The following is a 25,585-nucleotide window of genomic DNA, read 5'->3' on the forward strand; positions in this document are numbered from 1 at the left end:
CTCTACACCTAACCCTCACCCATCAAACTGTGTTTCTTTCACTCCAGCCTCTTGTGTCTCATCAGCTCCCCATTCCACCTTTTAAACCATCGTCGTCTCTTTATGTTTAGCCCTCATGCTCCGGATTTCCCTCTCTACATCCTTCTGCCTCTCTTTCTGTCTCCCACTTCTTTTGATCCCCCCTCCCCAGTATCTCCTTTTCTGGAACTTGGGAGGCATATTTATGTTTTTCTGAAGGTTTTTTTTCGACATTGAAATAACAACATAATGCAGGTTGTTGTTCGACATTTCTATTCATGTAACCATGTCAGGTTTTCTGCTTTGGGGTTTGTGGCTCCGGAGAATTTTCAGAAGGGAAAATAAGATTTTTCTATTAAACAAGCCTGGGAGGCAACAGGAGAGTGTGACTGCAAAGCTCAACAAGGTCAAGTATAATTACTTGCCACTGGAGTAGTCCCCATTGCTTCTGCCTCTGCGGATGATGTTGCGAGGTGATCACATTCGATTTGTTGCGAGCTATAACAGGTTTTAGAAAATGAGTTTGACTCTAATGGCAGAGAGGTAAAAATTTTGCTTTGTGTTTGCAACTGGGGAGAGTCCAGTGTTTGTCTATATAAGTTTAAGTTTATTTACTTGTGTCACAAGTAAATTACATTAACGCTGCAATGAAGTTATTGTGAAAATCCCCTAGTCGCCACATTCCGGCGCCTGTTCGGGTACACTGAGGGAGAATTTAACATGGCCAATGCACCTAACCAGCACGTCTTTCGTACTGTGGGAAGGAAACTGGAGCACCTGGAGGAAACCCATGCAGACTCTGCACAGACAGTGACCCAAGCCGGGAATTGAATCAGTGTCCTGGGTCATAGAGTCATAGAGGTTTACAGCATGGAAACAGGCCCTTTGGCCCAACTTGTCCTTTTTTTTTTAAACCTCTAAGCTAGTCCCAATTGCCCGCATTTGGCCCATATCCCTCTATGCCCATCTTACCCATGTAACTGTCTCAACGCTTTTTAAAAGACAAAATTGTACCCGCCTCTACTACTGCCTCTGGCAGCTTGTTCCAGACACTCACCACCCTCTGCATGAAAAAATTGCCCCTCTGGACCCTTTTGTAGCTCTCCCCTCTCACCTTAAACCTATGCCCTCTAGTTTTAGACTCCCCTATCTTTGGGAAAAGATATTGACTATCTAGCTGATCTGTGCCCCTCATTATTTTATCGACATCTATAAGGTCACCCCTCAGCCTTCTACGCTCCAGAGGAAAAAGTCCCAATCTATCCAGCCTCTCCTTATAACTCAAACCATCAAGTCCCGGTAGCATCCTAGTAAATCTCTTCTGCACTCTTTCTAGTTTAATAATATCCTTTCTATAATAGGGTGACCAGAATTGTACACAGTATTCCAAGTGTGGCCCTACCAATGTTTTGTACAACTTCAACAAGACGCCCCAACTCCTGTATTCAATGCTGTGAGGCAGCAGTGCTAACCACTATGCCACCGTGCCACCACCATGAACGTATCATCATGGAAAGGGTAGTGCTAAGTCACTATTGGGAAGATTTCAGGTATACTCAGCCCTGGAAACAGAGGGCTTTACAATTCCACGACATATTCCCTGACATTGGCTGCTGGAGCAAGCTTGTTATTCAATATACTGAGGATAAAAAGAATACCGGAATTGCATGCAAGAGATTCCTTATTTCCAATGTCTTCATTTGTGAACTTAAATAAGGCAACATAAGGGTTTGCTATCGAGGATTTGGGCCATTTAAATGTTTTGCCCTCTGGGCTGCCTGATGAGCAGTGGTTTGTAACTGCAGCCCAGTGTGTAGGACCTGGAGAACCGACTGGGCACAGACACCCTGATCATAACCTTATTACCTTGCACAATGCTTTCCATTTAATAACAATTAGATTCAGACTACTTCAACTTGTTTCACATCGGACCCGAGAGCGAGATGTTCCCAATGGTGGGGGAGTCCAGAACCAGGGGTCATAGTTTGAGGATAAGGGGTAAACCTGAGGTGAGGAGAAATTTCTTCACCCAGAGGCCGGTGAATGTGTGGAATTCACTACCTCAGAATGTAGTTGAAGCCAAAACGTTGTCTGATTTCAAGAAGAAATCAGATATAGCTCTTGGGGCTAAAGCGATCAAGGAATATGGGAGGAAGGGGGGGATCAGGATATTGAATTTGATGATCAGCCATGATCAAAATGAATGGTGGAAGAGGCTCGAAGGGCCAAGTGGCCTCCTCCTGCTTCTAGTTTCTATGTTTCTATGAGATGATATTCACTGTGCTGGCTTTGAATTCAATAAAGTTTATTTATTAGTGTCACAAGTAGGCTTACATTAACACTGCAATGAAGTTACTGTGAAAATCCCCTGGTCGCCACAATCCGGCGCCTGTTCGGGTACACTGATGGAGAATTTAGCATGGCCTATGCACCTAACCAGCACTACTTTCGGACTGTGGGAGGAAACCGGAGCACCCAGAGGAAACCCACGCAGACACAGGGAGAACGTGCAGACTCTGCACAGACAGTGACCCAAGCCAGGAATCGAACCCAGGTCCTTGGCGCTGTGAGGCTGCAGTGCTAACCACTGTGCCACCGTGCCGCCAGCATTCCAGAAGGGAAAGCGTACTGTTGTAACCCACTGCCCCATGCTTTCCCTTTTAGAAAGGGCAAACTCTTTAGATTTATTTGTTTGCCAGCCACTCTTTTTTTATCAGCTGGGATGCATTTTCCAACTTTGCCATCTGTAGGGATTTGACAAAACAAGCAAAATGCTTTCAGCTTAGGCCATTCATTTGGAAAAGCTGTGTGTGGGGAGAGGGGGGAGGGTTGGTTGGGGTGGATGGGCATCTCTGCTTAAAGATGGGATTTCTGTTCCCCATGAAAATGTCTGTGATGCTGGCTGCTTTTGGGGCCTGTGATCATTTGCACGCTGGGGGCTGGTGCCTCAGCCTCATGGAGAGTTATGTCCAACTGAACCGCGGAGCTTACTCCAGTGGGTCTTGCAGTGGAGATGTCTAGAAACAGCTTTGGAGCTGCGCCTGAAGCCAGTTCATTGTTCTGAAGGTAGAATGTTGGCGGCACGGTGGTTAGCACTGCTGCCTCACAGTGCCAGGGCCTGGGTTCAATTCCGGCCTTGGGTCACTGTCTGCATGGAGATTGCACATTTTCCCCGTGCCTGTGTGGGTTTCTTCCGGGTGCCCTGGTTTCCTCCCACAGTCCAAAGATGTGTGGGTTAGGTTGATTGGCCATGTTAAACTGACCCGAGTGTCAGGGGGATTAGCAGGATAAATGTGTGGAGTTATGGGAATAGGGCCTGGGTGGGATTGTGATCGGTACAGGCTCGATGGGCCAAATGGCCTCCTTCTGTACTGTGGGATTCTATGATCTATGTTAAACAGTTAAGGGTTAATAATTCAACTACCTTGTTTCCTGTGATCAATTAACAATATGGAGCTGGAAGGAGGAAGGATGGCTTATATTCTTGTCCAGATGTCCGATTATTATCGAGAAATACTTGAACATGGAATTAAATGACTGGGGCGACATCAACCATGAGTGATCATTGTGATATTTAGAGACCAGTGTTATAAATGTGGGCAGAGGGATTAATTAATCATGGTATAGAATAGGTGCTTTAGATGAGTAAGCTGACACTAAATCTCTCTTCAAAGCATCAGAGTGCAGATAGACCGAGAAGTCCTGTTTATGCAAAGTATCTTCAAAGGAACAAGCAATTGGGCAGCACAGTGGTTAGCACTGCTACCTCACAGCGCCAAGGACCCGAGTTCAATTCCCGGCTTGGGTCACTGTCTGTGCGGAGTTTGCACATTCTCCCCGTGTCTGCATGGGTTTCCTCCGGGTGCTCCGGTTTCCTCCCACAGTTTGAAAGACGTGCTGGTTAGATGCATTGGCCATGCTAAATTCTCCCTCAGTGTACCCGAACAGGCACCGGACTGTGGCAACTAGGAGATTGTCACAGTAACTGCATTGCAGTGTTACTGTAAGCCGGCTTGTGTGACTAATAACTAAACTTTTAAAAAATAGTTGAGACCAAAATGCTGTGATTTCAAGAAGAAATTAGATATAGCTTTTGCATCTAAAGGGATCAAAGGATACTGGGGTGAGGCAGGATCAGGATATTGAATTCGATGATCAGCCATGGTCAAAATGAATGGCGGAGCAGGCTCGAAGGGCTGAATGGCCTCCTCCTGCTTCTAGTTTCTATGTCAATCATGTTGACGTTATCACCCTGTGCTCACCGATCTTCATTGGCTTCTGGAGTGAGCAACACCTTGCTTTTAAAACTCTCATCCTTGCTTCATATCATACCCTGGCCTCATCCCTCCAAAATTCCATAACTTACTCCATTCCAAGACATCTGCGCTCCTCTAATCCGGCCTCTTACGCATCCCTGTAATAATCACTCCATCATGGGTGGCCTGAGGTCCTGATCTCTGGAATTCCTCCCCTAAACCTCGCCATCTGTATTCCCTCCTTGAACCCTTGTCCTCTGTGCAAACTGTTGGTCATCTGCCCGAAAATCAGCCCTTAGAGCTCTGTGGCAAATTTGGTTTGATAATGCGCGGAAAGTTTTAAAGTTTATTTATTAGCATCACAAGTAGGTTTACGTTAACACTGCAATGAAGTTACTGTGAAAATCCCCCAGTTGCCACACTCCGGTGCCTGTTCGGGTACACTGAGGGAGAATTTAGCATTACCAATGCACCTAACCAGCACGTCTTTCAGACTCTGGAAAGAAACTGGAGCACCCAGAGGAAACCCACGCACACATGGGGAGAAGGTGCAGACTCCCTACAGACAGTTACCCAAACTGGGAATTGAACTCGGGTCCCTGGCACCGTGAGGCAGCAGTGCTAACCACTGTGCCACTGTGCCGCCCCTCTGAAACACTTTTACTACGGTGAAGTTGCTATATGAATGCAAACTGTTTTGCGGTTGCGTTCAGTGACGTACTGTTGTTGCCTAACTCTTGTTCTCTGCTGCATATTATTTGCTTATTTATTCAGTTTTGCTTGTTTATTTCCCAAGGTACAGGACTGATGAGGACAGATGAATGTTATTAATGTTATATCGTTATCTATCGGGGTGGGGGAGGGTGGGGGGTGCGGTGAGAGACACGGCAACTAAAGAACAGCATAAATAAGAGTGAAATTGTCATTTTCAAAAATTGCAGTTTAGGGAGAGCGCAAAAGAAATCACGCGGAAAGAAAAATGTTTAAGATTATTAACCTTGAAAAACAGTCAAGCAATTAGGTATAACCTTTTGTAATGAATGGGGTTTGTACACGCGATAGTGAAGGCTTCATCAGGGATTGGGGGTACTTAATTTGGATTCTAGCTGTGCGTGAAGGATTTTTTTTCTCTTTTTCTTTACACATTATTATTCTCTGTGGTTGACTAATGCTTAATGCTTTCTAGGCACGTCAGACTAAAGCAATTTGACTCCCTGTGGTGTAACACATTTTTTTCTTGAGCTTGCCTGTTTACCTAGCGACGAAAACAGATCTTACTGAGAACGCTGCCTTCGACGCAAAGAGAAATGCGACATAAACATTTTTGATGTGGCAAGGTCCTAATTTTAGTTTGATAAACAAATCCTTCCGTTTGCCGCGTTTTGCTTTTCTTGCAGTCGACTCATATTCTCAACTCATGATGAAAGCCCATGTCAATAGTTGATTCAAAATGATGCCCATAGATGTACTTTGTTTTACATTTGAATAGCAGTCCTGTCCTGTTCACCTGTCCCCTGCGACGGAGAGGCATTGTGTGAATCCTAGCACAGAATAGCTCAAAGCAAGACGCACTTGACAAGCAAAAGTTGGCCATTTGTTTGCACTCGTGTTCGGTAATTTATGAGGCTGAATCAACAGGATGGTGGGGTTACTAGAATACGATCATTGAATCAGAGAATCCTGCAGTGCAGAAGGAGGCCATTCAGGCCATTGAGTCTGCACCGACCAGAAATGATGAATTTTAGTTCTTTCAAGGGACAGGAGAAACTGGGCTTGTTCATCCCGGGGCAGAGGCTAAAAGGGAATTTGATAAGAGGTGTTCAGAGTGTTTCATGAGGTTTTGATGGAGTAAGTAGCGTGGAACTGTTTCCAGCAACTAAAATGTTGAAAACTGACGACACAGATTTAAGGAAACCAGAGGAAACATTATTTCTACACAGCAAGTTATTTTTTTTTATATTAGCGTCACAAGTAGGCTTACATTAACACTGCAATGAAGTTATTGTGAAAATTCCCTAGTTGCCACACTCTGGCACCTGTTCGGGTACACTGAGGGAGAATTTAGCATGGTCCAATGCACCTAACCAGCACGCCTTTCGGACTGTGGGAAGAAACTGGAGCACCCGGAGGAAACCCACGCAGACACGGGGAGAACGTGCAGACTCTGCACAGACTGTGACCCAAGCCGGGACTCGAACCCGGGTCCCTGGCGCTGTGAGGCAGCAATGCTAACCACTGTGCCACCGTGCCCCAAACAAGTTGTTGTGATCCAGAATACACTGCCTGAAAGGCTGGTGAAAGCAGAGTCAGTAGTGACGTTTGGAAGGGAATTGGGTAAATACCAGGAAGGAAAACATTAAGGGCCATGGGTAAAGAGCGGAGGGAGCGAGACTGGGCCGAATAGTCTCCTTCTGTATTGAATCATTCTCTGTTTACATAGTGGGGTCAGTTCCATGCCAGTGAAATATCCATTTTGGATATTTCATTAAGGTAAGCTCCTCGATTGAGGCTCTGCGCTTCGCAACTCTGGAGCGATATGGGTCGGAATTGCCAGGCTCTAACTGAAAACCGACGTATCGCTCTCCGGTTGCACAGACTAGATTTTAGCCCAGATTTTGAGCTTCTGTAAAGAACAATAATCACTGGGTGGGCTTTACACCGTCACTCTGGCAGATAGGGCTCATGAAGGTCGGCTCCACAGAGATTGGGGCGCCATCTGTAAAGGGCACCCCGATCACCACAGAAACTGAATGACCCCCTCCCCTCCCCATCTACATGTTAGGTTCTCCCTCATAGACATTGGGGGCTCCCCCTACCCCCACCACCACAGCACAAGCAATGGGGCTCCCCCTCCCCCTCCCCACAACGCCACCATCAGGGTACCTCCCCTTACAGGCTTTGGGGCGACTCCCTCTCACTCCCACCCCTCTTACAGGCATTGGAGTGACTCCCTCTCACCCCCACACCTCTTGCAGGGATCGAGGTGACTCCTTCCCACCGCTACCCCACCTTGCAGGCACGGGCCAACCTCCTTTCACCCTATTCCCGTGGCAGGCATCAGGGTAACATGTGTCAATCTGGCAGTGGCAACATGTGACGGCATGTCCCTCTCCCACTGGGGGTTATACTTGACTTCCCGGCCAGATTCCCTCAACCACTCTCTATCTTCACAAACCTGTTGTGAACCTCGCTGACATGACGTCATGTTGGTGACGTTTCAATATTCCATGGGGGGGGATAATGTGGAGGGAAAGCCCTTTATAAATACGTTAAAACATTAAAATCTATTGAAATGACGGGCGGGAACGTAGTTGAGTGGGTGGGGAATATCGGGAAACGTGATCTTGTCAGTGGGAATCGCGTTTCCCGATTCTCTCTGCATTTTCCGCTCACGTTGCCATTCTCTCTGACGGGGAACACGGGCTGAACATCACCCCCACAGAGAGAAAGAAAATTACCGTGCGTCATTCTCCGTCATCCGGTTGCGGTGATTTGATTTGAATCACAGAACCCCTACAGTGCAGAAGGAGGCCATTCGGCCCATCGAGCCTGCACCGACCACAACCCCATCAACCCCACATATTTACTCTGTTAGTCCCCCTAACTCTAAGGGGCAATTTAGCACGGTAAATCAACCTAACCTGCACAGCTTTTGTAGTGTGGAAGGAAATCGGCGCACCTGGAGGAAACCCACGCAGACACAGGGAGAATGTGCAGACTCCACATAGACAGTCACCTGAAGCCGGAATTGAACCCGGGTCCCTGGCGCTGTGAGGCAGCAGTGCTAACCACTGTGCCACCGCGCCGCCCCAATTTGATTTGATTTATTCTTGTCACATGTATTGGGAGACAGTGCAAAGTATTATTTCATGTGTGCTATACAGACAAAACATACCGTTCATTGAGTCCATAGAGGAGAAGGGAAGGAGAGGGTGCAGAATATAGTGTTACCGTCACAGCTAGAGTGTGGAGAAAGATCAACTCATATTTGGTAGATCCATTCAAAGGTCTGACAGCAGCAGGGAAGAAGCTGTTCTTGAGTCGGTTGGTACGTGTCCTCAGACTTTTATACCTTTTTCCCGACGGAAGAAGGTGGAAGAGAGTATGTTTGGGTGCATGAGGTCCTTAATTATGCTTTGATTTTGATTTGATTTGACTTGATTTGTTATTGTCACATGTATTGGTATACAGTGAAAAGTATTGTTTCTTGCGCGCTATACAGACAAAGCATACTGTTCATAGAGAAGGAAATGAGAAAGTGCAGAATGTAGTGTTACAGTCATTACTAGGGTGCAGAGATTGATCAGCTTAATGCAAGGTAGGTCCATTTAAAGGTCTGATGGCAGCAGGGAAGAAGCGGTCTTGAGTCGGTTGGTACATGACCTCAGAGTTTTGTGTCTTTTTCCTGACGGAAGAAGGTGGAAGAGAGTATGGGTGGGGCATTGGCAGAAGCCTGGTAGAAGGTTCACTGGCCCTGTCAGTTATTCTGGCCATGGATGGTGTGCGATACGCAGAGGTGAAGGAGTACAAATATTAAAATATTTCAGAAATGAAGTGAAAAAAGCATGAGCAGCCATTGGACTGATTAATTTTCATTTTGATCAAATAGGAATTCTTGAAGTTTTGCACTGTGTTCTTGTGGAGAGTCCTGAGGCTCTGAATATTATCAAGGAGGGGCACATCAAGTCTATCATCTCCTTGCTAGATAAACATGGAAGAAATCATAAGGTATGTTTTATTGATTTTTTTGAAGTGATCATCATTGTACTTTGTGAAAAGGCATCTTACTGAATTTCTAAGACCGCATGTGGTGAAATTGTGAAATTGAAAGCATGTTCATAATAACACATTTATTTATATATATATATATTGCAAATTTTGCTACAAATAGCAGCAGAAGAAATTCTCCCTCAAGTATTTAACCTTTGTTGAAATGTTTTAAACGTGTCCTAAAATCTATGAGTGCCGAATGCTATTTTTTTTTAAATAAAGAGATGGAGTCATTTATGGTAGTTGCCATAGAGTTAACTTCTTTATTGCTGCAAGAATTTTATGCTTATTTAAGGGTGGCACAGTGGAACAGTGGTTAGCACTGTTGCCTCAGAGTGCCAGGGACCCTGGTTCAATTCCGACCTTAGGTCACTGTCTGTGTGGAGTTTCAATGTTCCCCCCGTGCCTGTGTGGGTTTCCTTCGGGTGCTCCGGTTTCCTCCCACGGTTCAAAGATGTGCGGGGTTAGGTTGATTGGCCATGGTAAATTGTCTCTTAGTGTCAGGGGGATTAGCTAGGGTAAATATGTGGGGTTAAGGGATAGGGTTTGGGTGGGATTGTTGTTGGTGCAGGCTCGATGGGCCAATTGGCCTCCTTCTGCACTGTAGGAATTCTATTTTATGATTTTGTCTTAAATTTAGTATTGAAGATTCAAATGATAATTCCTCTGTAAGCCCTTTGTAACCAAGAACAACCTGCTCCTAATACCTGTTTCTGACCCTCTGATATGCTTTCCGAAGCTTGCAAGAGTTGCCCATGCCAACCCATTTTAATTTTAAAATTGTTTTTCTACCTCCCAAACCCTGACCCCCAACCCTTCACCTCCAATTTCCAAAGGAAGTACTTGGCTTCTGCATGGTTCCCTCCAAAAATGATATGGTTAAAATGAGTTGAAGGGAGAGTCAAACCTCCATTACTCACCAAATGTTGGTATTTTGACATTTGAGTCACTATGTTTATTTATTAGTGTCACAAGTAAACTTACATTATTAACACTGCAATGAAGTTATTGTGAAAATCCCCTAGTCATCATACTCCGGTGCCTGTTCGGGTACACTGAGGGAGAATTTAGCATGGCCAATGCACCTAACCAGCACGTGTTTCGGACTGTGGGAGGAAACTGGAGCACCCGGAGGAAGCCCACACAGACACAAGGAGAACGTGCAGACTCCACACAGACAGTGACCCAAGCCGGGAATCGAACCCGGGTTCCTGGCACTGTGAAACAGCAGTGCTAACCACTGTGCCACCGTGCCAACCTATTGTTATTGCCATTGTTATTGTAGTATAATCACAATTTTTTTTACAGCGCAGAGAGGCCATTTGGCCCATTGTGTCTTCTCCGGCTCTCTGAATGAGCGAAGCACCATGCACCATTCCCCCACCTTCTCCCCATAGTCCTGCACATGCTTCCTTATTCAGATAACTTCAGATAATTTTCCTTTTGAATGCATCAATTGAAATTGCCACCATCACATTCCCAGGCAGTGCATTCCAAACCCTGACCACTTGCTGTGAAAAAAAAGTTTCCCCTCAAATCACTTTTGCTTCTTTTATTAATCACTTTAAATCTGTGCCCTCTCATGGTCGACCCTTTTGAATGGGGAACAGTTTCTCCCCATCTACGCTGTCCAGACCCCGCATGACCTTGAACACCTCAATCAAATCTCCTCTCGGCCTTCTTTTTTCCAAGGGAAACAGTCTTCTCCAATCTATCTTCATAACTGAAGTTTCTCACCACTCAAAACCATTCTAATGAATCTTTTCCATGCCCCCTTTAATATTTTAATAAAATTCCCAATTCTTTTGGAAATGGGCGGCACGGTAGCACAGTGGTTAGCACTGCTGCTTCACAGCTCCAGGGTCCCGGGTTCGATTCCCGGCTTGGGTCACTGTCTGTGTGGAGTTTGCACATTCTCCTTGTGTCTGCGTGGGTTTCCTCCGGGTGCTCCGGGTGCTCCGGTTTCCTCCCACAGTCCAAAGATGTGCGGGTTAGGTTGATTGGCCAGGTTAAAAATTGCCCCTTAGAGTCCTGGGATGCGTAGGTTAGAGGGATTAGCGGGTAAATATGTGGGGTGGGATTGTGGTCGGTGCAGACTCGATGGGCCGAATGGCCTCCTTCTGCACTGTAGGGTTTCTATGATTTCTATGATTTCTATGGCACAGAATACAAATCAAACCAGTCATCCAGTTGCACCTTGCACAATATTGGTAGCATGGTGCTTTAATATAAATGATGTGGAGATGCCGGTGTTGGACTGGAGTAAACACAGTCAGTAGTCTCACAACACCAGGTTAAAGTCCAACAGTTTTATTTGGTAGCAAAAACCACTAGCTTTCGGAGCGCTGCTCCTTCGTCAGGTAAATGGGAGTTCTGTTCACAAACAGGGCATATAAAGACACAAACTCAATTTACAAAATAATGGTTGGAATGCGAGACTTTACAGGTAATCAAGTCTTAAAGGTACAGACAATGTGAGTGGAGAGAGGGTTAAGCAGAGGTTAAAGAGATGTGTATTGTCTCCAGCCAGGACAGTTAGTGAGATTTTGCAAGCCCAGGCAAGTCGTGGGGTTACAGATAGTGTGACATGACCCCAAGATCCCAGTTGAGGCCGTCCTCATGTGTGCGGAACTGGCTATCAGTCTCTGCTCAGTGACTCTGCGTTGTTGTGTGTCGTGAAGGCCGCCTTGGAGAACGCTTACCCGAAAATCAGAGGCCGAATGCCCGTGACCACGGAAGTGTTCCCCAACAGGAAGAGAACACTCTTGCCTGGTGATTGTTGAGCGGTGTTCATTCACAACCCTGCCACAGCAACCTCTGCAAGATGTGCCGGATCATCGACACGGATGCCATCATCTCGCGTGAGAACACCATCCACCAGGTACACGGTACTTACTCTTGCAACTCGGCCAACGTTGTCTACCTGATACGCTGCAGGAAAGGATGTCCCGAGGCATGGTACATTGGGGAGCCCATGCAGAAGCTACCACAGCAGATGAATGAACACCGCTCGACAATCACCAGGCAAGAGTGTTCTCTTCCTGTTGGGAAACACTTCAGTGGTCACGGGCATTTGGCCTCTGATCTTCGGGTAAGCGTTCTCCAAGACGGCCTTCACGACACACGACACGCAGAGTCGCAGAGCAGAGATTGATAGCCAAGTTCCGCACACATGAGGACGGCCTCAACTGGGATCTTGGGTTCATGTCACACTATCTGTAACCCCTACGACTTGCCTGGGCTTGCAAAATCTCACTAACTGTCCTGGCTGAAGACAATACACATCTCTTTAACCTGTGCTTAAGCGTCTCTCCACTCACATTGTCTGTACCTTTAAGACTTGATTACCTGTAACGACTCGCATTCCAACCATTATTTTGTAAATTGAGTTTGTGTCTTTATATGTCCTGTTGGTGAACAGAACTCCCACTCACCTGACGAAGGAGCAGCGCTCCGAAAGCTAGTGGCTTTTGCTACCAAACAAACTTGTTGGACTTTAACCTGGTGTTGTGAGACTTCTTACTGTGCTTTAATATAATACAGCCATCGACTAACTCTCCAATTATACGTGGAACAAATGGTTTTATGACTGTTCCATGGATTAAATTTGCCCGTGGTGTTCTGCCCTGAGAGCAGATCCTACCTCAAGACTCACACATGAGATTCTTAAGCTGCTTACTGGCTGAGATGGCTGTAACCAAGGCAAAAGAGCCCCATTTGCCCTTCACACTGCGAATAAAGGCGTCCACTTCCACCCGATGCAAGTACAGCTGCAGGACATCAGCTCAGTATTCAGAGCCGGTGCTCTAACCTCCTGTTCACAGGAGTTTTTTTTCATAGGATAGAATCATAGAATCCCTACAGTGCAGAAGGAGGCCATTCGGCCCATCGAGGCTGCACCGACCACAATCCCACCCAGGCCCTATTCCCGCAACCCCACACATTTACCCTGTCAATCCCCCTGACACTAGGGTCAATTTAGCACGGCCAATTAACCCAATCCGCACATTTTTGGACTGTGGGAGGAAACCAGAGCACCCGGAGGAAACCCACGCAGACACAGGGAGAATGTGCAAACTCCACACAGACAGTGACCTGAGGCTGGAATTGAACCCGCGTCCCTGACGCTTTGAGGCAGCAGTGCTAACCATTGTGCCACCGTGCTGCCTTATTGTTATTGTCTGTCATTGTTATTGTAGTACAATCACAGAATTTTTTTACAGCGCGGAGATGTACTTGCCCATCCCTGCATGCCCTTGAGAAGTGGTGGTAAGCTGGGGAGGCAGTGAGCGGAAGTGGAGGGAGTGATGGAGGGAACAGGAAACCTGTTCATCACCAGTTAGTCATTCATTAATCTCACCAAGGAGCTTGTCAAGTGTTTGTTTGGTCATGAAATTTTCAACTTATTTTCAGTCAGCCTGAACAGTCTTGTGCACTTTAGTGCATTGCTGTCGAGCTTGCTGCAAGGCCCAAATCATTTTTTTCGAGTTACCATGGGCCAGCTACAACCGGTACAATAATGGCTATTAACCTCCTCTTCCATGGCCATCGCCAGCCTTGTTCCACTTCCATGGGCGGGATTTTCCAGCCTCGCTCACCCAAAACCGGAAAATCCCGCCTGAGGTCAATGGACCTTTGCGTGGTCCACCCCCCCACCCGCTACGATTCCAATGGCGGGCGGGATGGGAAAATTCCCTCCCTCCCAATGTCTTTCCTAGGAGCTGTCTGTTCCAATTGATAAGCAGCCACCAAAATGGCCGTTATCTATCTTTCCACAGGGAGGCAGCTCCCACTTTCTCGAGGTAGTCTGCACCTCTTGCCTTTTGGCCAGGGAAGTAGTTTGAATTTAAAAGCCGCAATGCGAGAGTGCTGCAGCTTAGGCGCGGCATCTGGAGCTAGTATTCATTCGAGAGTCGCTTTGTGACCCCGCATTGAAAGGCCGGTCCACAATCTGAAGTCTGAAGTAAATAGAACGTGGAATTTGATCAATGATAAAACTGTAATGTGGATTTTCTTACAAACTCTGTCACTTTGTTGCACTTGCGATGCATCTTTTAAAAAAAAGTTTCTATAGGTATGAATCATAGAATCCAGAAAGAGGCCATTCGGCCCATCGAGTCTGCACAAACCACAATCCCACCCAGGCCCTATCCACATAGCCCCATATATTTACCCACTAACCCCTCTAACCTATGCATCCCGGGACACTAAGGAGCAATTTAGAATGGCCAATCAACCTAGCCCACACATCTTTGGACTGTGGGAGGAAACCAGAGCACCCAGAGGAAACCCACGCAGACACGGGGAGAATGTGCAAACTCCACACGGACAGCGACCCGAGCCAGGATTCGAACCCAGGTCTCTGGAGCTGTGAAGCAGCAGTGCTAACCACTGTGCTACCGTGTAATGCTTGTTGAAGTTTTCTTCATAATCCCACGTTGGTGTCCAAATCAATCAGTGACTAGAATAAGTACAGATGTACAAGAATACTTGAGCCTCTCCAGGTTTCAGCAAGGGCTCGTGAACAAAAGTACTTTATTTGAACAAGTTTCCAAAATGTCCATTTGTGGAAGAAACTCCTTGAGTTGTTCTGTCAGAACTATCACTTCTATAGAACATCTGCTCCTTCTGGCAACTGACAAATGGAGAAGAGCAGAATAAACATAATTCATTTTCTTGTCTTCTAAGGTTTTAGACGTATTGTGCTCCCTGTGTGTGTGTCACGGAGTTGCTGTGCGCTCTAACCAACATCTAATTTGTGACAACCTGCTACCAGGAAGAGACCTACTGTTGCAAACACGGCTCATCAACCATGTCAGCAGGTAATGTTAAAACCGTCCCAGTGACGAACATGTTCAGGAATACTCTGCTTTTACTGTTTATGTCACACTACATGTCACCCTCGCCATTTGGCCGGGGCTTGCAAAATCCTACTAACTGTCCTGGCTTGAGACAATTCACACCTCTTTAACCTGTGATTATCCCTCTCTCCACTCGCACTGTCTGTACCTGGAAAGACTTGATTACCTGTAAAGACTCGCATTCCAACCATTATCTTGCAATTGTGTTTTGGCCTGTGTATGCCGTGTTTGTGAAACCTACCTCTCCACTCACCTGATGAAGGAGCAGCGCTCCGAAAGCTCATGATTCCAAATAGACCTGTTGGACTTTAACCTGGTGTTGTGAGACTTCTTACTGTGCCCACCCCAGTCCAACGCCGGCATCTCCACCTCAGTGCTTTTAAAGGCTGTGAGTGTGGCAAAGCAATACATTGACATTTCCCCCCCGACCACATCTTTATTGATCAACAAACACTCTACTGATTCGCATGGGGTCTATCTGCAATTTCTGACATGGGGCTAAATTTGTAGCCCTCAATGGAAGCGGGCGTGGTGATGGGCATGTGTGGCATTCAATCCCACCAACTGGCATTCTGATTCCATCTCGCAGCTAGTTCATTTTCCCAGGGGTGGGATGGGGCAAGGGTGTGGCAAGGCTACCCGTCCATAAACAATGGGTAATCCAACTGAGGAACTTAAAGGCCTATTAAGACCTATTGTTGGAAAATGACTGGGATTTCCTGGAGCGAGCCTCCTCGTAGCAAACCCGGGGTGGGGTTTAGGTTGGCAATCCAGGCAGGTTGAACTTATTCTTTCATGGGTTGTAGGCTATGCTGGCAAGGCCAGCATTTGTTGCCCTGAATTGCCCCTTGAACTGAGTGTCTTGCTGGGGCATTCCAAAGTCAACCATATTGCTTACCATGGATTTGGAATCACATAGGTGGCCAGGCTAGATAAGGATGGCTGATTCCCTTCCCTAAAGGACATTTGTGAACCAGATGGGTTTTTACGACAATTGATGATAGTTTCATGGCTATCACTGCTGGTGGCTAGCATTTAATTCCAGATCTATTAATTAAGTTCAAATTCTGTTAGTTGCAATTGTGGGATTTGAACCCAGAGCATTAGCCGAGACCTCTGCATTACTAGATCAGTGATATTACCACTTCCTGTGCAATCCCCACCCCCAACCGACCACCTCACCCCCACCCGTCCACTTCACCCGCACCCACCAACCTCACCCCCACCTGTCCACCTCACCCCCACCCATCCACCTCACCCCCACCCGTCCACCTCACCCTCACCCGTCCACCTCACCCCCACCCGTCCAACTCACCCCCACCCGTCCACCTCACCCCCACCCGTCTACCTCACCCCCACCCGTCTACCTCACCCCACCCGAACACCTCACTCCCCCACCTGAACACCTCACCCCCCACCCGACCACTTTACCCCCACCTTACCACCTCACCCCCACCCGAACACCTCACCCCCCCCGGCCACCTTCCCCCCACCCGAACACCTCACCCCCCCACCCAACCACTTTACCCCCACCCATCCACCTCACCCTCACCCGTCCACCTCACCCCCACCCGTCCACCTCATCCCCACCCGAACACCTCACCCCCCACCCAACCACCTTACTCCCACCTGACCACCTCACCCCACCCGATTATCTCAACCCCCCACCCGATTATCTCACCTCCCCCACCCGACCACCTTCCCCCCACCCGAACACCTCACCCCCCCCCACCCAAACACCTCACCCCCCCCCACCCAAACACCTCAACCCCCACCCGAACACCTCACCTGCCCACTTCACCCTCAACCGACCACCTCACCCTCACCCACCCACCTCACCCCCACCCGATCACCTCACTCCCACCCACCCACCTCACCCCCATCTGCCCACCTCACCCCACCCACCCACCTCACTCCCACTCGCCCACCTCACCCCCACCCGAACACCTCACCCGCCACCCGACCACCTTACCCCCACCTGACCACCTCACCCCCATCCGATCATCTCACACCCCCACCCGTCCACCTCACCCTCAACCGACCACCTCACCCCCACCTGAACACCTCACCCGTCCACCTCACCCTCAACCGACCACCTCACCCCCACCCGAACACCTCACCCCCATCTGCCCACCTCACCCCACCTGCCCACCTCACCCCCACCCGCCCACCTCACTCCCACTCGCCCACCTCACCCCCACCCGAACACCTCACCCGCCACCCGACCACCTTACCCCCACCTGACCACCTCACCCCCATCCGATCATCTCACACCCCCACTCGTCCACCTCACCCTCAACCGACCACCTCACCCCCACCCGTCCACCTCACCCTCAACCGACCACCTCACCCCCACCCGAACACCTCACCCTCACCCACCCACCTCACCCCCACCCGAACACCTCACCCTCACCCACCCACCTCACCCCCACCCGATCACCTCACTCCCACCTGCCCACCTCACCCCCATCTGCCCACCTCACCCCCACCCACCCATCTCACTCCCACCCACCCATCTCACTCCCACACGCCCACCTCACCCCCACCCGAACACCTCATCCCCCACCCGACCACCTCACCCCCCACCCGACCACCTCACCCCACCCGACCACCTCACCACCACCCGACCACCTCACCCCGTGGCAACACAAAGTGGTGACTTAGCTGCAAACTCCTTTTTTATTCTAAAATGGAAGCAGTGGCTGAGAGGGTGTCTCCATCATGGCATCCTGCTGCTTAGAAGCTGGAGGATGTTCCAACTTTTTTGAGTGACTGAAAGGTGTTCCATTGGGCCTCCTGCATCAAGAACCTCAATTAAATGGTGAGCCTTGCTTCCAGCAGCTAGTTGGCCAATTCAGGGAAAATTGCAGGTGAGTGACTTACAAGTGTGGGCTTCTGACCCCCCCCCCAACTTGTCCCTGAAGACCGCAAGGAAAGTCCTGCCCTCAACGTAAGATTTGGGAAGAATGAAACCAACAACCCTGTTCCCACTTCCTTGTGTTTGCATTGTCCGACAACCCGTTTTCTGTATGGATGGAAACTGGGCTGCCAAACATTGACTGAGTCTGCTCCTGCAGCAGAGCAGGCCGTGTGGGCAAGTGAGACGGTCCAAACCCCATTCCAAATTGCCTGACCCGCTGCAGAGGGCTGTGTGGAAAATGAACTTCTTGACTCCCGAATTGCTTGAGCCTAATCATAGAATCCCTACAGGGCAGAAGGAGGCCATTTGGCCCATCGAGCCTGCACCGACCACAATCCCACCCAGGCCCTATCCCTGTAACCCCATGCATTTACCCTAGCTAGTCCCCCTGACACTAGGGTCAATTTAGCACGGCCAATCCACTTAACCCGCACATCGTTGGACTGTGGGAGGAAACCGGAGCACCCGGAGGAAACCCACGTGGACATGGGAAGAATGTGCAAACTCCACAGTGACAGTGACCCAAGCCGGGAATCGAACCCGGGTCCATGGTGGTGAGGGGCAGCAGTGCTAACCACAGTCCTACCGAGCCGCCCCAATTTTACGACTAAAATCATATTGCTTGATCTGTATTTCCTCCATCAGTGAAAAAGGTTTTTTTTTATCCACCCTATCAAATCCTTTTATCATTTTAAACACCTCGATCACCCTTCACTCTGTGAAACTCAAGGGAGCAAAATCTATTCAACCTGACTTCATAATTTATTGTTTGAAGACACACTCACACTAACCATAATTTGCATTTTAAGGAAAGGTACTTTGTCACAATTATATTGTAAAAATATTATGAGATGAAAATTGGGGTAAACTAAACGCTTGGAGAATTTTATTCATTTAATAGTTGAGACAGTTTTGAGTGTTTGAGTGCCGCCTTGCTTTGGGATAAATAAATATGGGGAGGGGAATCCCACGCAAATCCCACCCAAATCCCAGCCAAATTCCACCCAAATCCCAGCCAATATTTCACTCCTTTCCTCATTTCCTTACTTCGTAAGAGTAAACATTTAATTTCTAATCGCAGAAAAAGTGGACATATTTAAAAAAGTTTTAAATATATCAAGTTTCTCTGTAGCATTTGTTTTAACAGTTGAGTAGGAATTTTGCACTCCCCTAAGAGGTGGGTGGGTAGATTGAGGGTGGCATAAAATTGTCCACCATGGCAGTGGTGTCGCACCCGTCACTAGTGCGGCATTACCCATGCCATGGGTATTTTGCCCGCAGTGGGGAAGGCATTAGGTGGTACGCTTGCCAATTGAAGCTCTTCAGTTTTTTTTATTTATTAGTTACAAGTAGGCTTACATTCACACTGCACTGAAGTTACTGTAAAAATCCCCTGGTCGCCACACTCCGGCGCCTGTTCTGGTACACTGAGGGAGAACTTAGCATGGCCAAAGCACCTAACCACCACGTCTTTTGGACTGTGGGAGGAAACCGGAACACCCGGAGGAAACCCACGCAGAAACCGGGAGAACGTGCAGACAGTGACCCAAGCCAGGAATCGAACCCGGGTTCCTGTGAGGCAGCAGTGATAACCACTGTGCCACTGTGCCATGTAACGAATGCATGGCCAATTGGGAGCCTCGCCTCCCCACTGCCTGCATTTGTCATGCTTTGGGGATGCTGGTGCCAATTTCCAAGCTGCCAGGTGAAAGCGGGCAGCACCGTGGCAGGGCTAGGAGATGTGGTTCCCAGTTGTGCATCCTGTGCCTATCACTGACTTCCCTCTCAAAGTTCCCCTCCCCCTGCATTTCCCCTCGCTACCGTGCCCAGTCCACATTGGAGCCCCACCTGTCTCACTTGTGCCTGCCAGCCTGCCTTGGGTGAGCCCTTGGACTTAGCTGTGCCAGCTCTTCGGTGGGCACTACATTTCCCAACATATTATTTTGGAGAAGATCGGAGGAGTTACTGTTGTTTCCTGGCTGAAATCTATCCCTCAGTGAACATCACAAAGAAGGTATGATCTGGTCATTTTCATATTGATGTTCGAATGGGATTCCTGAGTGCAAATGAGCTGCCATGTCTCCTACACCACAACAGTGGCTGCACGTCAAAAGTCATTCATTGGCTATAAAACACTTTGAGACTTCTTGTAGTCATGAGAGGTGCTATAAGTCTTTCTTTCAAGCCACACACCATTCTGACTTGCAAATATGCCTCACCGTCGCTGTAACTCATTATCTAACAGCACTGTAGCTGTACCCTAACCACACTGACTGTCGTGGTTCAAAAACGTGAGTTTTTTTTATTCTTTCATGGGAAGTGTTCTTGCCCATCCTGAATTGCCCTTGACCTGAGTGGCTTGTTTGGCCATTTCAGAGGGAAGTTAAGAGTCATAGGGGCGAATTTTACTGTCCCGGCAGCCACGGGGATCAGAGCTGGTGCGGGGCGGACAATGGAAAGGTTTGTTGACCTCCGGTGGGATTTTCCAGTTTCGGGGCGAGCGCGGCTGGAAAATCCCACCGATAGAGTCGTAGAGTTATTGAGCAATACAGCACAGAAACGGGCCCTTCGGCCCAACCGGTCCATGCCGTCCATGGTGCCCTCCCAGCTAGTCCCAACTGCCCGCATTTGGCCCATATCCCTCAAATCCTTTCCCATCCATGTACTTATCCATACGCACTTTAAATGATGCTATTGTACCTGCCTCAACAACGTTCTCTGGCAGCTCATTGTATATACGCACCACCCTCTGCGTGAAGAAGTTGCCCCTCAGGTCCTTTTTAAATCTTTACCTTTGCTGTGAGACTGGAGTCACATGTAGGCCAGACCAGGTAAAGATGGCAGATTTCCTTCCCCAAAGGGCATGAGCAAACAATTGATGATAGTTTCATGGTCACCATTACTTAGCCTTCAATTCCAGATTCATGAATTGAATTAAAATTCCACTAGCTGCCATGATGGGATTCGAAAATGTGTTTCCAGAGCATTAGCCTGGGCCTCTGGATTACTAGTTCAGTGACTTTACTACGATGCTACCATGCCACCACCTACTCCTTTAGCTGTGGCCCAAGGTTTTCCACCAAAGGGGGATTTCCTTGCCTCATGTCAGGGTCTGTTATGGACCAACTAATGAGGACTAACTTTCATGATTGGTCAACAACTCCATTACCATTGTATCATTTGACTAAACATGAGGGTAGAAGATGAACGAGATGGCTGTTTTTGTCTTGCAATTCATATGTTCCTACGGTGGTCCAAGATTTCTTCTGCCATGTTAGCCGCCCTTCAATATTCCAGCTAAAAAATGAATGAAATGAAAATTATTGGGAAGTTGTTTCATTTGAAATGTCAGTTTTAAGAAATATCCATCATTTAAAAGATAGAGACCCGGAATTTCCTTGGGAGACCAAAAATTGGTTGGATTTGGGTAGGATGGAACATCACCCAATGCACCCATGACCCTTTCTGATATCTGCAGTGAGGGCATGATGCGTTGACGCCACCCAGTCACATGGTTGGAAAGTATTTTGCTGCAGTGTCATCTCCCAGCCTCACCTAGGCCAGAACTTCTGCTTGGTGGATAAATGGTTTGGGAAGTCTGTAATTAAGTCCTGTCTCAGATACCAATCCACAGGTCTGTGTAGATACTGTGGTGGAATCTTCCGATAGTTTTTTGGACTAGTCAGTTTCAATGGGAAAACTGACGTATAGCTCTCCAGCTGCACCGCTGAGTTTTCTCTCCAGATTCTTTGGCACTTTGTGCACGGAGAATCCGGGGGCATGGTTTTCACCGTCACACTGCTGGGGCAGGGCCTAATGGAGCCGGCAAGGTTGGCTCCACCGCGATTGGGGCGCCATCTTTAAAGGGTGCCCCGATGTGCAATAAAAATTAACTGCCCCCCACCCCCACGGGCACTGAGGACCCCCCACAAGCGACGGGACAACCAATTTAAAGAATGGGTGGGATCTCCATGTGTCACCGGCGAGGGGTGGGGAAAAATCTGAGAACGGGATCTCGCCGGCGAGGTTCTTGTTCCCATGGTCTTGCGGGATTTTCCACTAACATTGCCAATTCTTCCCACGGCAAATTCCGGTAGAAATTCCGCCCCCCGCTTCTCTAATAGCCACAAGATTAAGAAATTGTGCTCCAGAATGTCGGTTAGAATGGAGAAACAAGAATGAGAGGTAGTTTTCTCAAATAAAGAAGCATAATTTCTCTTTTCTATTTTCAGCATGCGGCCCAATATCTATCTGGGGATAAGCGACGGAGCTGCCCAATACAAAAAGTGGTATTATGAGCTAATCGTGGACCACGTTGACCCCTTTGTAACAACAGAAGCCACACACCTTCGAGTTGGCTGGGCTTCAACAGATGGTTACTCCCCTTGCCCTGGAGGGGGTGAAGGATGGGGAGGGAATGGTGTAGGAGATGACCTTTACTCCTATGGATTTGACGGACTGCACTTGTGGTCAGGTATGTAGTTCTATTTAATTAGGAATAATGGCACTTTGGCCTGGATGTTTCAGACACCCCTCCCCCCCCCCCCCCCCCGGTTGGGCATGTTTTCTTTGAGGTGTCAATAATTCCCAAAGACCGCCGTCTGCAAACGCTCTGGACAGAATTTTCAAGCCATTCGTGCCGGTGGGATGTTCTGGTCCCGTTGCAGTGAACGAAGATTTGACTCAGTGCCAAATTGTACGTACCCGCTTGAGGCAGTGGTGAGGCGTGAATAGCCTGAACATTCTGGCCTCTAACTTTATTATAGCATGTTTACAGTCACGGGAACACTCCCTTACACCACCTTCCTTCCATGCATTCTCCCAGACTCTCGAATCCCATGAATAGATGTCACATCCTTCCATGACATCACAAACTGTTACAGTTAACCCTTTGTGGGGCTTATTCAAGCGTACTCCAATATCCTACATCTCCTCTCAGTTCTCTGTTCAGAGTTCCACATTCCTGAAACCCAATGCTTCAGCCTCCTAGTCATTATGAATCATAGAATCATACAATCCCTACAGAAAGAAGCCATTCAGCCCATCCAGCCTGCGCTGACAACAATCCCACCCAGGCCCGATCTCCGTAACCCCACGTATTTACCCTGAAAATCTCCCTAACACTAAGGGGCAATTTAGCATGGCCAATCAACCTAACCTGCGCATATTTGGAGTGTGGGAGGAAACCGGAGCACCCGGAGGAAACGCAGGCAGACACGGGGAGAACGTTGCAAACTCCACACAGACAGTCACCCGAGGTCGGAATTGAACCCGGGTCCCTGGCGCTGTGAGGCAGCATCGCTAACCACTGTGCCACTGTGAACATTTCAGTCTTTTGAAGCCTTATAGGAAATGTAATCTTCTCTGCTCTCTTAGGCAAATTTGATTTTTCTTTCTCTTTCCACGATCTCTTCTTTCTGCTCATCCTTCCTCCAGTTTCTCGAGATTCTCACTTTCTTTTACATTGTTAAACATGGTGGTGCCTTCACTGGTCTGCCATACCTTATTTCCCTCTTATTTGTGGGGAATGAGGACATTTTATTCTGCTTTTCGTTCTCTAGATGCTGTTGAACAGAAATCACCTGTTTCAGTGCCTTCTTTCTAATATTTGCAACTTCTCTGGTCTTTCTATTCATGCTGTTGCTCGGTTGCAACCGGAGCTCTTCTGTTTTTTCTTACTGTGCTCTGATCTTTCCAGATAAGGTAAGGTGTTGGGGATGGTGATTTCTCCAATTTTTCTCCGTGTGTTGACTGATCTCTGATTCAAACCTGTTCTCCCTGTCAAAGATCGAATGATGTTCTTGCTTTGTGACAGTTATCGTATCTGGGGCGGCATGATGGCACAGTGGTTAGCATTGCTGCCCCACAGCGCCAGGGTTCGATTCCTGGCTTGGGTCACTGTCTGTGTGGAGTTTGCACATTCTCCCCGTGTCTGTGTGGGTTTCTTCCGGGTGCTCTGGTTTCCTCTCACAGTCTGAAAGATGTGCTGGTTAGGTGGATTGGCCATACTAAATTGCCCCTTAGTGTCAGTGGGACTATTTAGGGTAAATGCACGGGGTTATGGGGATAGGGCCTGGGTGGGATTGTGGTCGGTGCAGACTTGATGGGCCGAATGGCCTCCTTCTGCACTGTAGGGTTTCTATGATTCCAGCACATCTCATCTCTTTACTTTGGTAAGTTCCCTTTCTTTCTGGGACTTTCTCTTAGGGCTGTATTCTCTGACCTCGCCTTGCAGCTGAGATTCGCCAGTCCCGCTGAAGGGAGTGGAGATTTGGCCGAGCGCCAAATTCTCCATTCTGCTTGGCAGTGGCGCGCGAATGGCCAGAGAATTCGGGCCTAAGTCTGTGTCTTTGAACCGTGACGCCAATGTACGTGGAAGGGTAGGAATCTGTGACTGTGACTCTCATGGAGTAACTCACATGGAGCCAATCCATTCTGCAAGGGTTAGGATCGACATATCAGGAACGGTAATTTCAAATTCTTATTCTTTCTCAGAGGTGCCTTGACTGTCACAACACCTCTTTCGGCTTCTCCATTAGCCTGAGGAAACCTCGGGAAATTTGGGTTAACAAATCCAATTCATAGAATGATAGAATCATAGAATCCTTACAGTGCAGGAGAGGCCATTCAGCCCATTGAGTCTGCACTGACTCTCTGAGTATCTTACCCAGGGGCTCTCTCTATCTCTCTAACACATTTTCCATACCTAGTCCATCTAACCTAGACATCTAAGGGGCAATTTATCATGGCCAATGCGCCTAAACTTCACATCTTTGGACAGTGGGAGGAAACTGGAGCACCCGAAGGAAACCCACGCAGACACGGGGAGAACGTGCAAACTCCATACAGACGGTCACCCGAGGCCGGAATTGAACCCGGGTCACTGGAGCTGTGAGGCAGCAGTGCTGACCACTGTGCCACCGTGCTGCCCATTCTGTAAATTCTGTAAATTGTGGACCGTTGTCGGATTTCACATTATCAGGAATCCCATGGACTGAGAAAACTTCTTTCAGTAACATTATTGCTGCATCTGATGTATGACCAAGAAACTGTTTTAGTTCGATCCACTTTGAATACTAATCCAATACTATTATGAACATTTTCCCTTTATGCCCAAATCCATTTCTAGATGTCCCGCGACTTGTAGAAAAAGAAGGTGACGTTAGTTGTTCTTTTAATTCCCGATTGTGAATTATATGCGTTACATCTAGATATTGTTACTTCCATTGATTTTGAGAGATTGGCCACCAAACGGAATGCCCTGTTCTGGCTCCGCACTTGGTAATATCTAATTGATCTTAACTTATGGATTGTAAGATGTCAAGTCTCAGTGCTCTTGGGATTATTATTCTATCATCGCATACCAGTAAATCATCGATCACTGTGAAAGGTGCTGTCTGCTGGGCATCTGGGCTCTAGATTATGTGGTACATATGTTAGCCATCCTCCAATGCAAATTTCTCTGATTGGCTTACATTCCTTGTTTGATTTTTCAGTCTCTTCGATTTCATTCATTTTTTTATTCACTCGTTGGACATGGGCGTCGCTGGCTGGCTATCCAGCATTTATTGCCCATCCCTAGTTGCCCTTGAACTGAATGTCTTGCTAGGCCATTTCAGAGGACAGTTGAGAGTCAATCACATTGCTGTGGCTCTGGAGTCACATGTAGGCCAGACCAGGTAAGGACGGCAGATTTCCTTCCCTAAAGGACATTAGTGAACCAGATGGGGGGTTTTCCGACAATCGACAATGGTTTCATG

The 25,585-nt window shown here is 47.9% G+C and overlaps 1 protein-coding gene across 1 annotated transcript in view; it reads left to right on the forward strand.

Moving 5' to 3' along the window:
* ryr2a (ryanodine receptor 2a (cardiac)) overlaps nt 1-25,585 on the forward strand; it is a 455,564-nt gene that overhangs the window by 117,571 nt on the left and 312,408 nt on the right. The window contains 3 exon segments of the mRNA XM_078230647.1: nt 8,884-9,002; nt 14,733-14,866; nt 22,058-22,299. Coding sequence (XP_078086773.1) covers nt 8,884-9,002; nt 14,733-14,866; nt 22,058-22,299 — 495 coding nt within the window.

Source organism: Mustelus asterias, chromosome 15 (assembly GCF_964213995.1).
Source record: "Mustelus asterias chromosome 15, sMusAst1.hap1.1, whole genome shotgun sequence".
Taxonomy (NCBI): domain Eukaryota; kingdom Metazoa; phylum Chordata; class Chondrichthyes; order Carcharhiniformes; family Triakidae; genus Mustelus; species Mustelus asterias.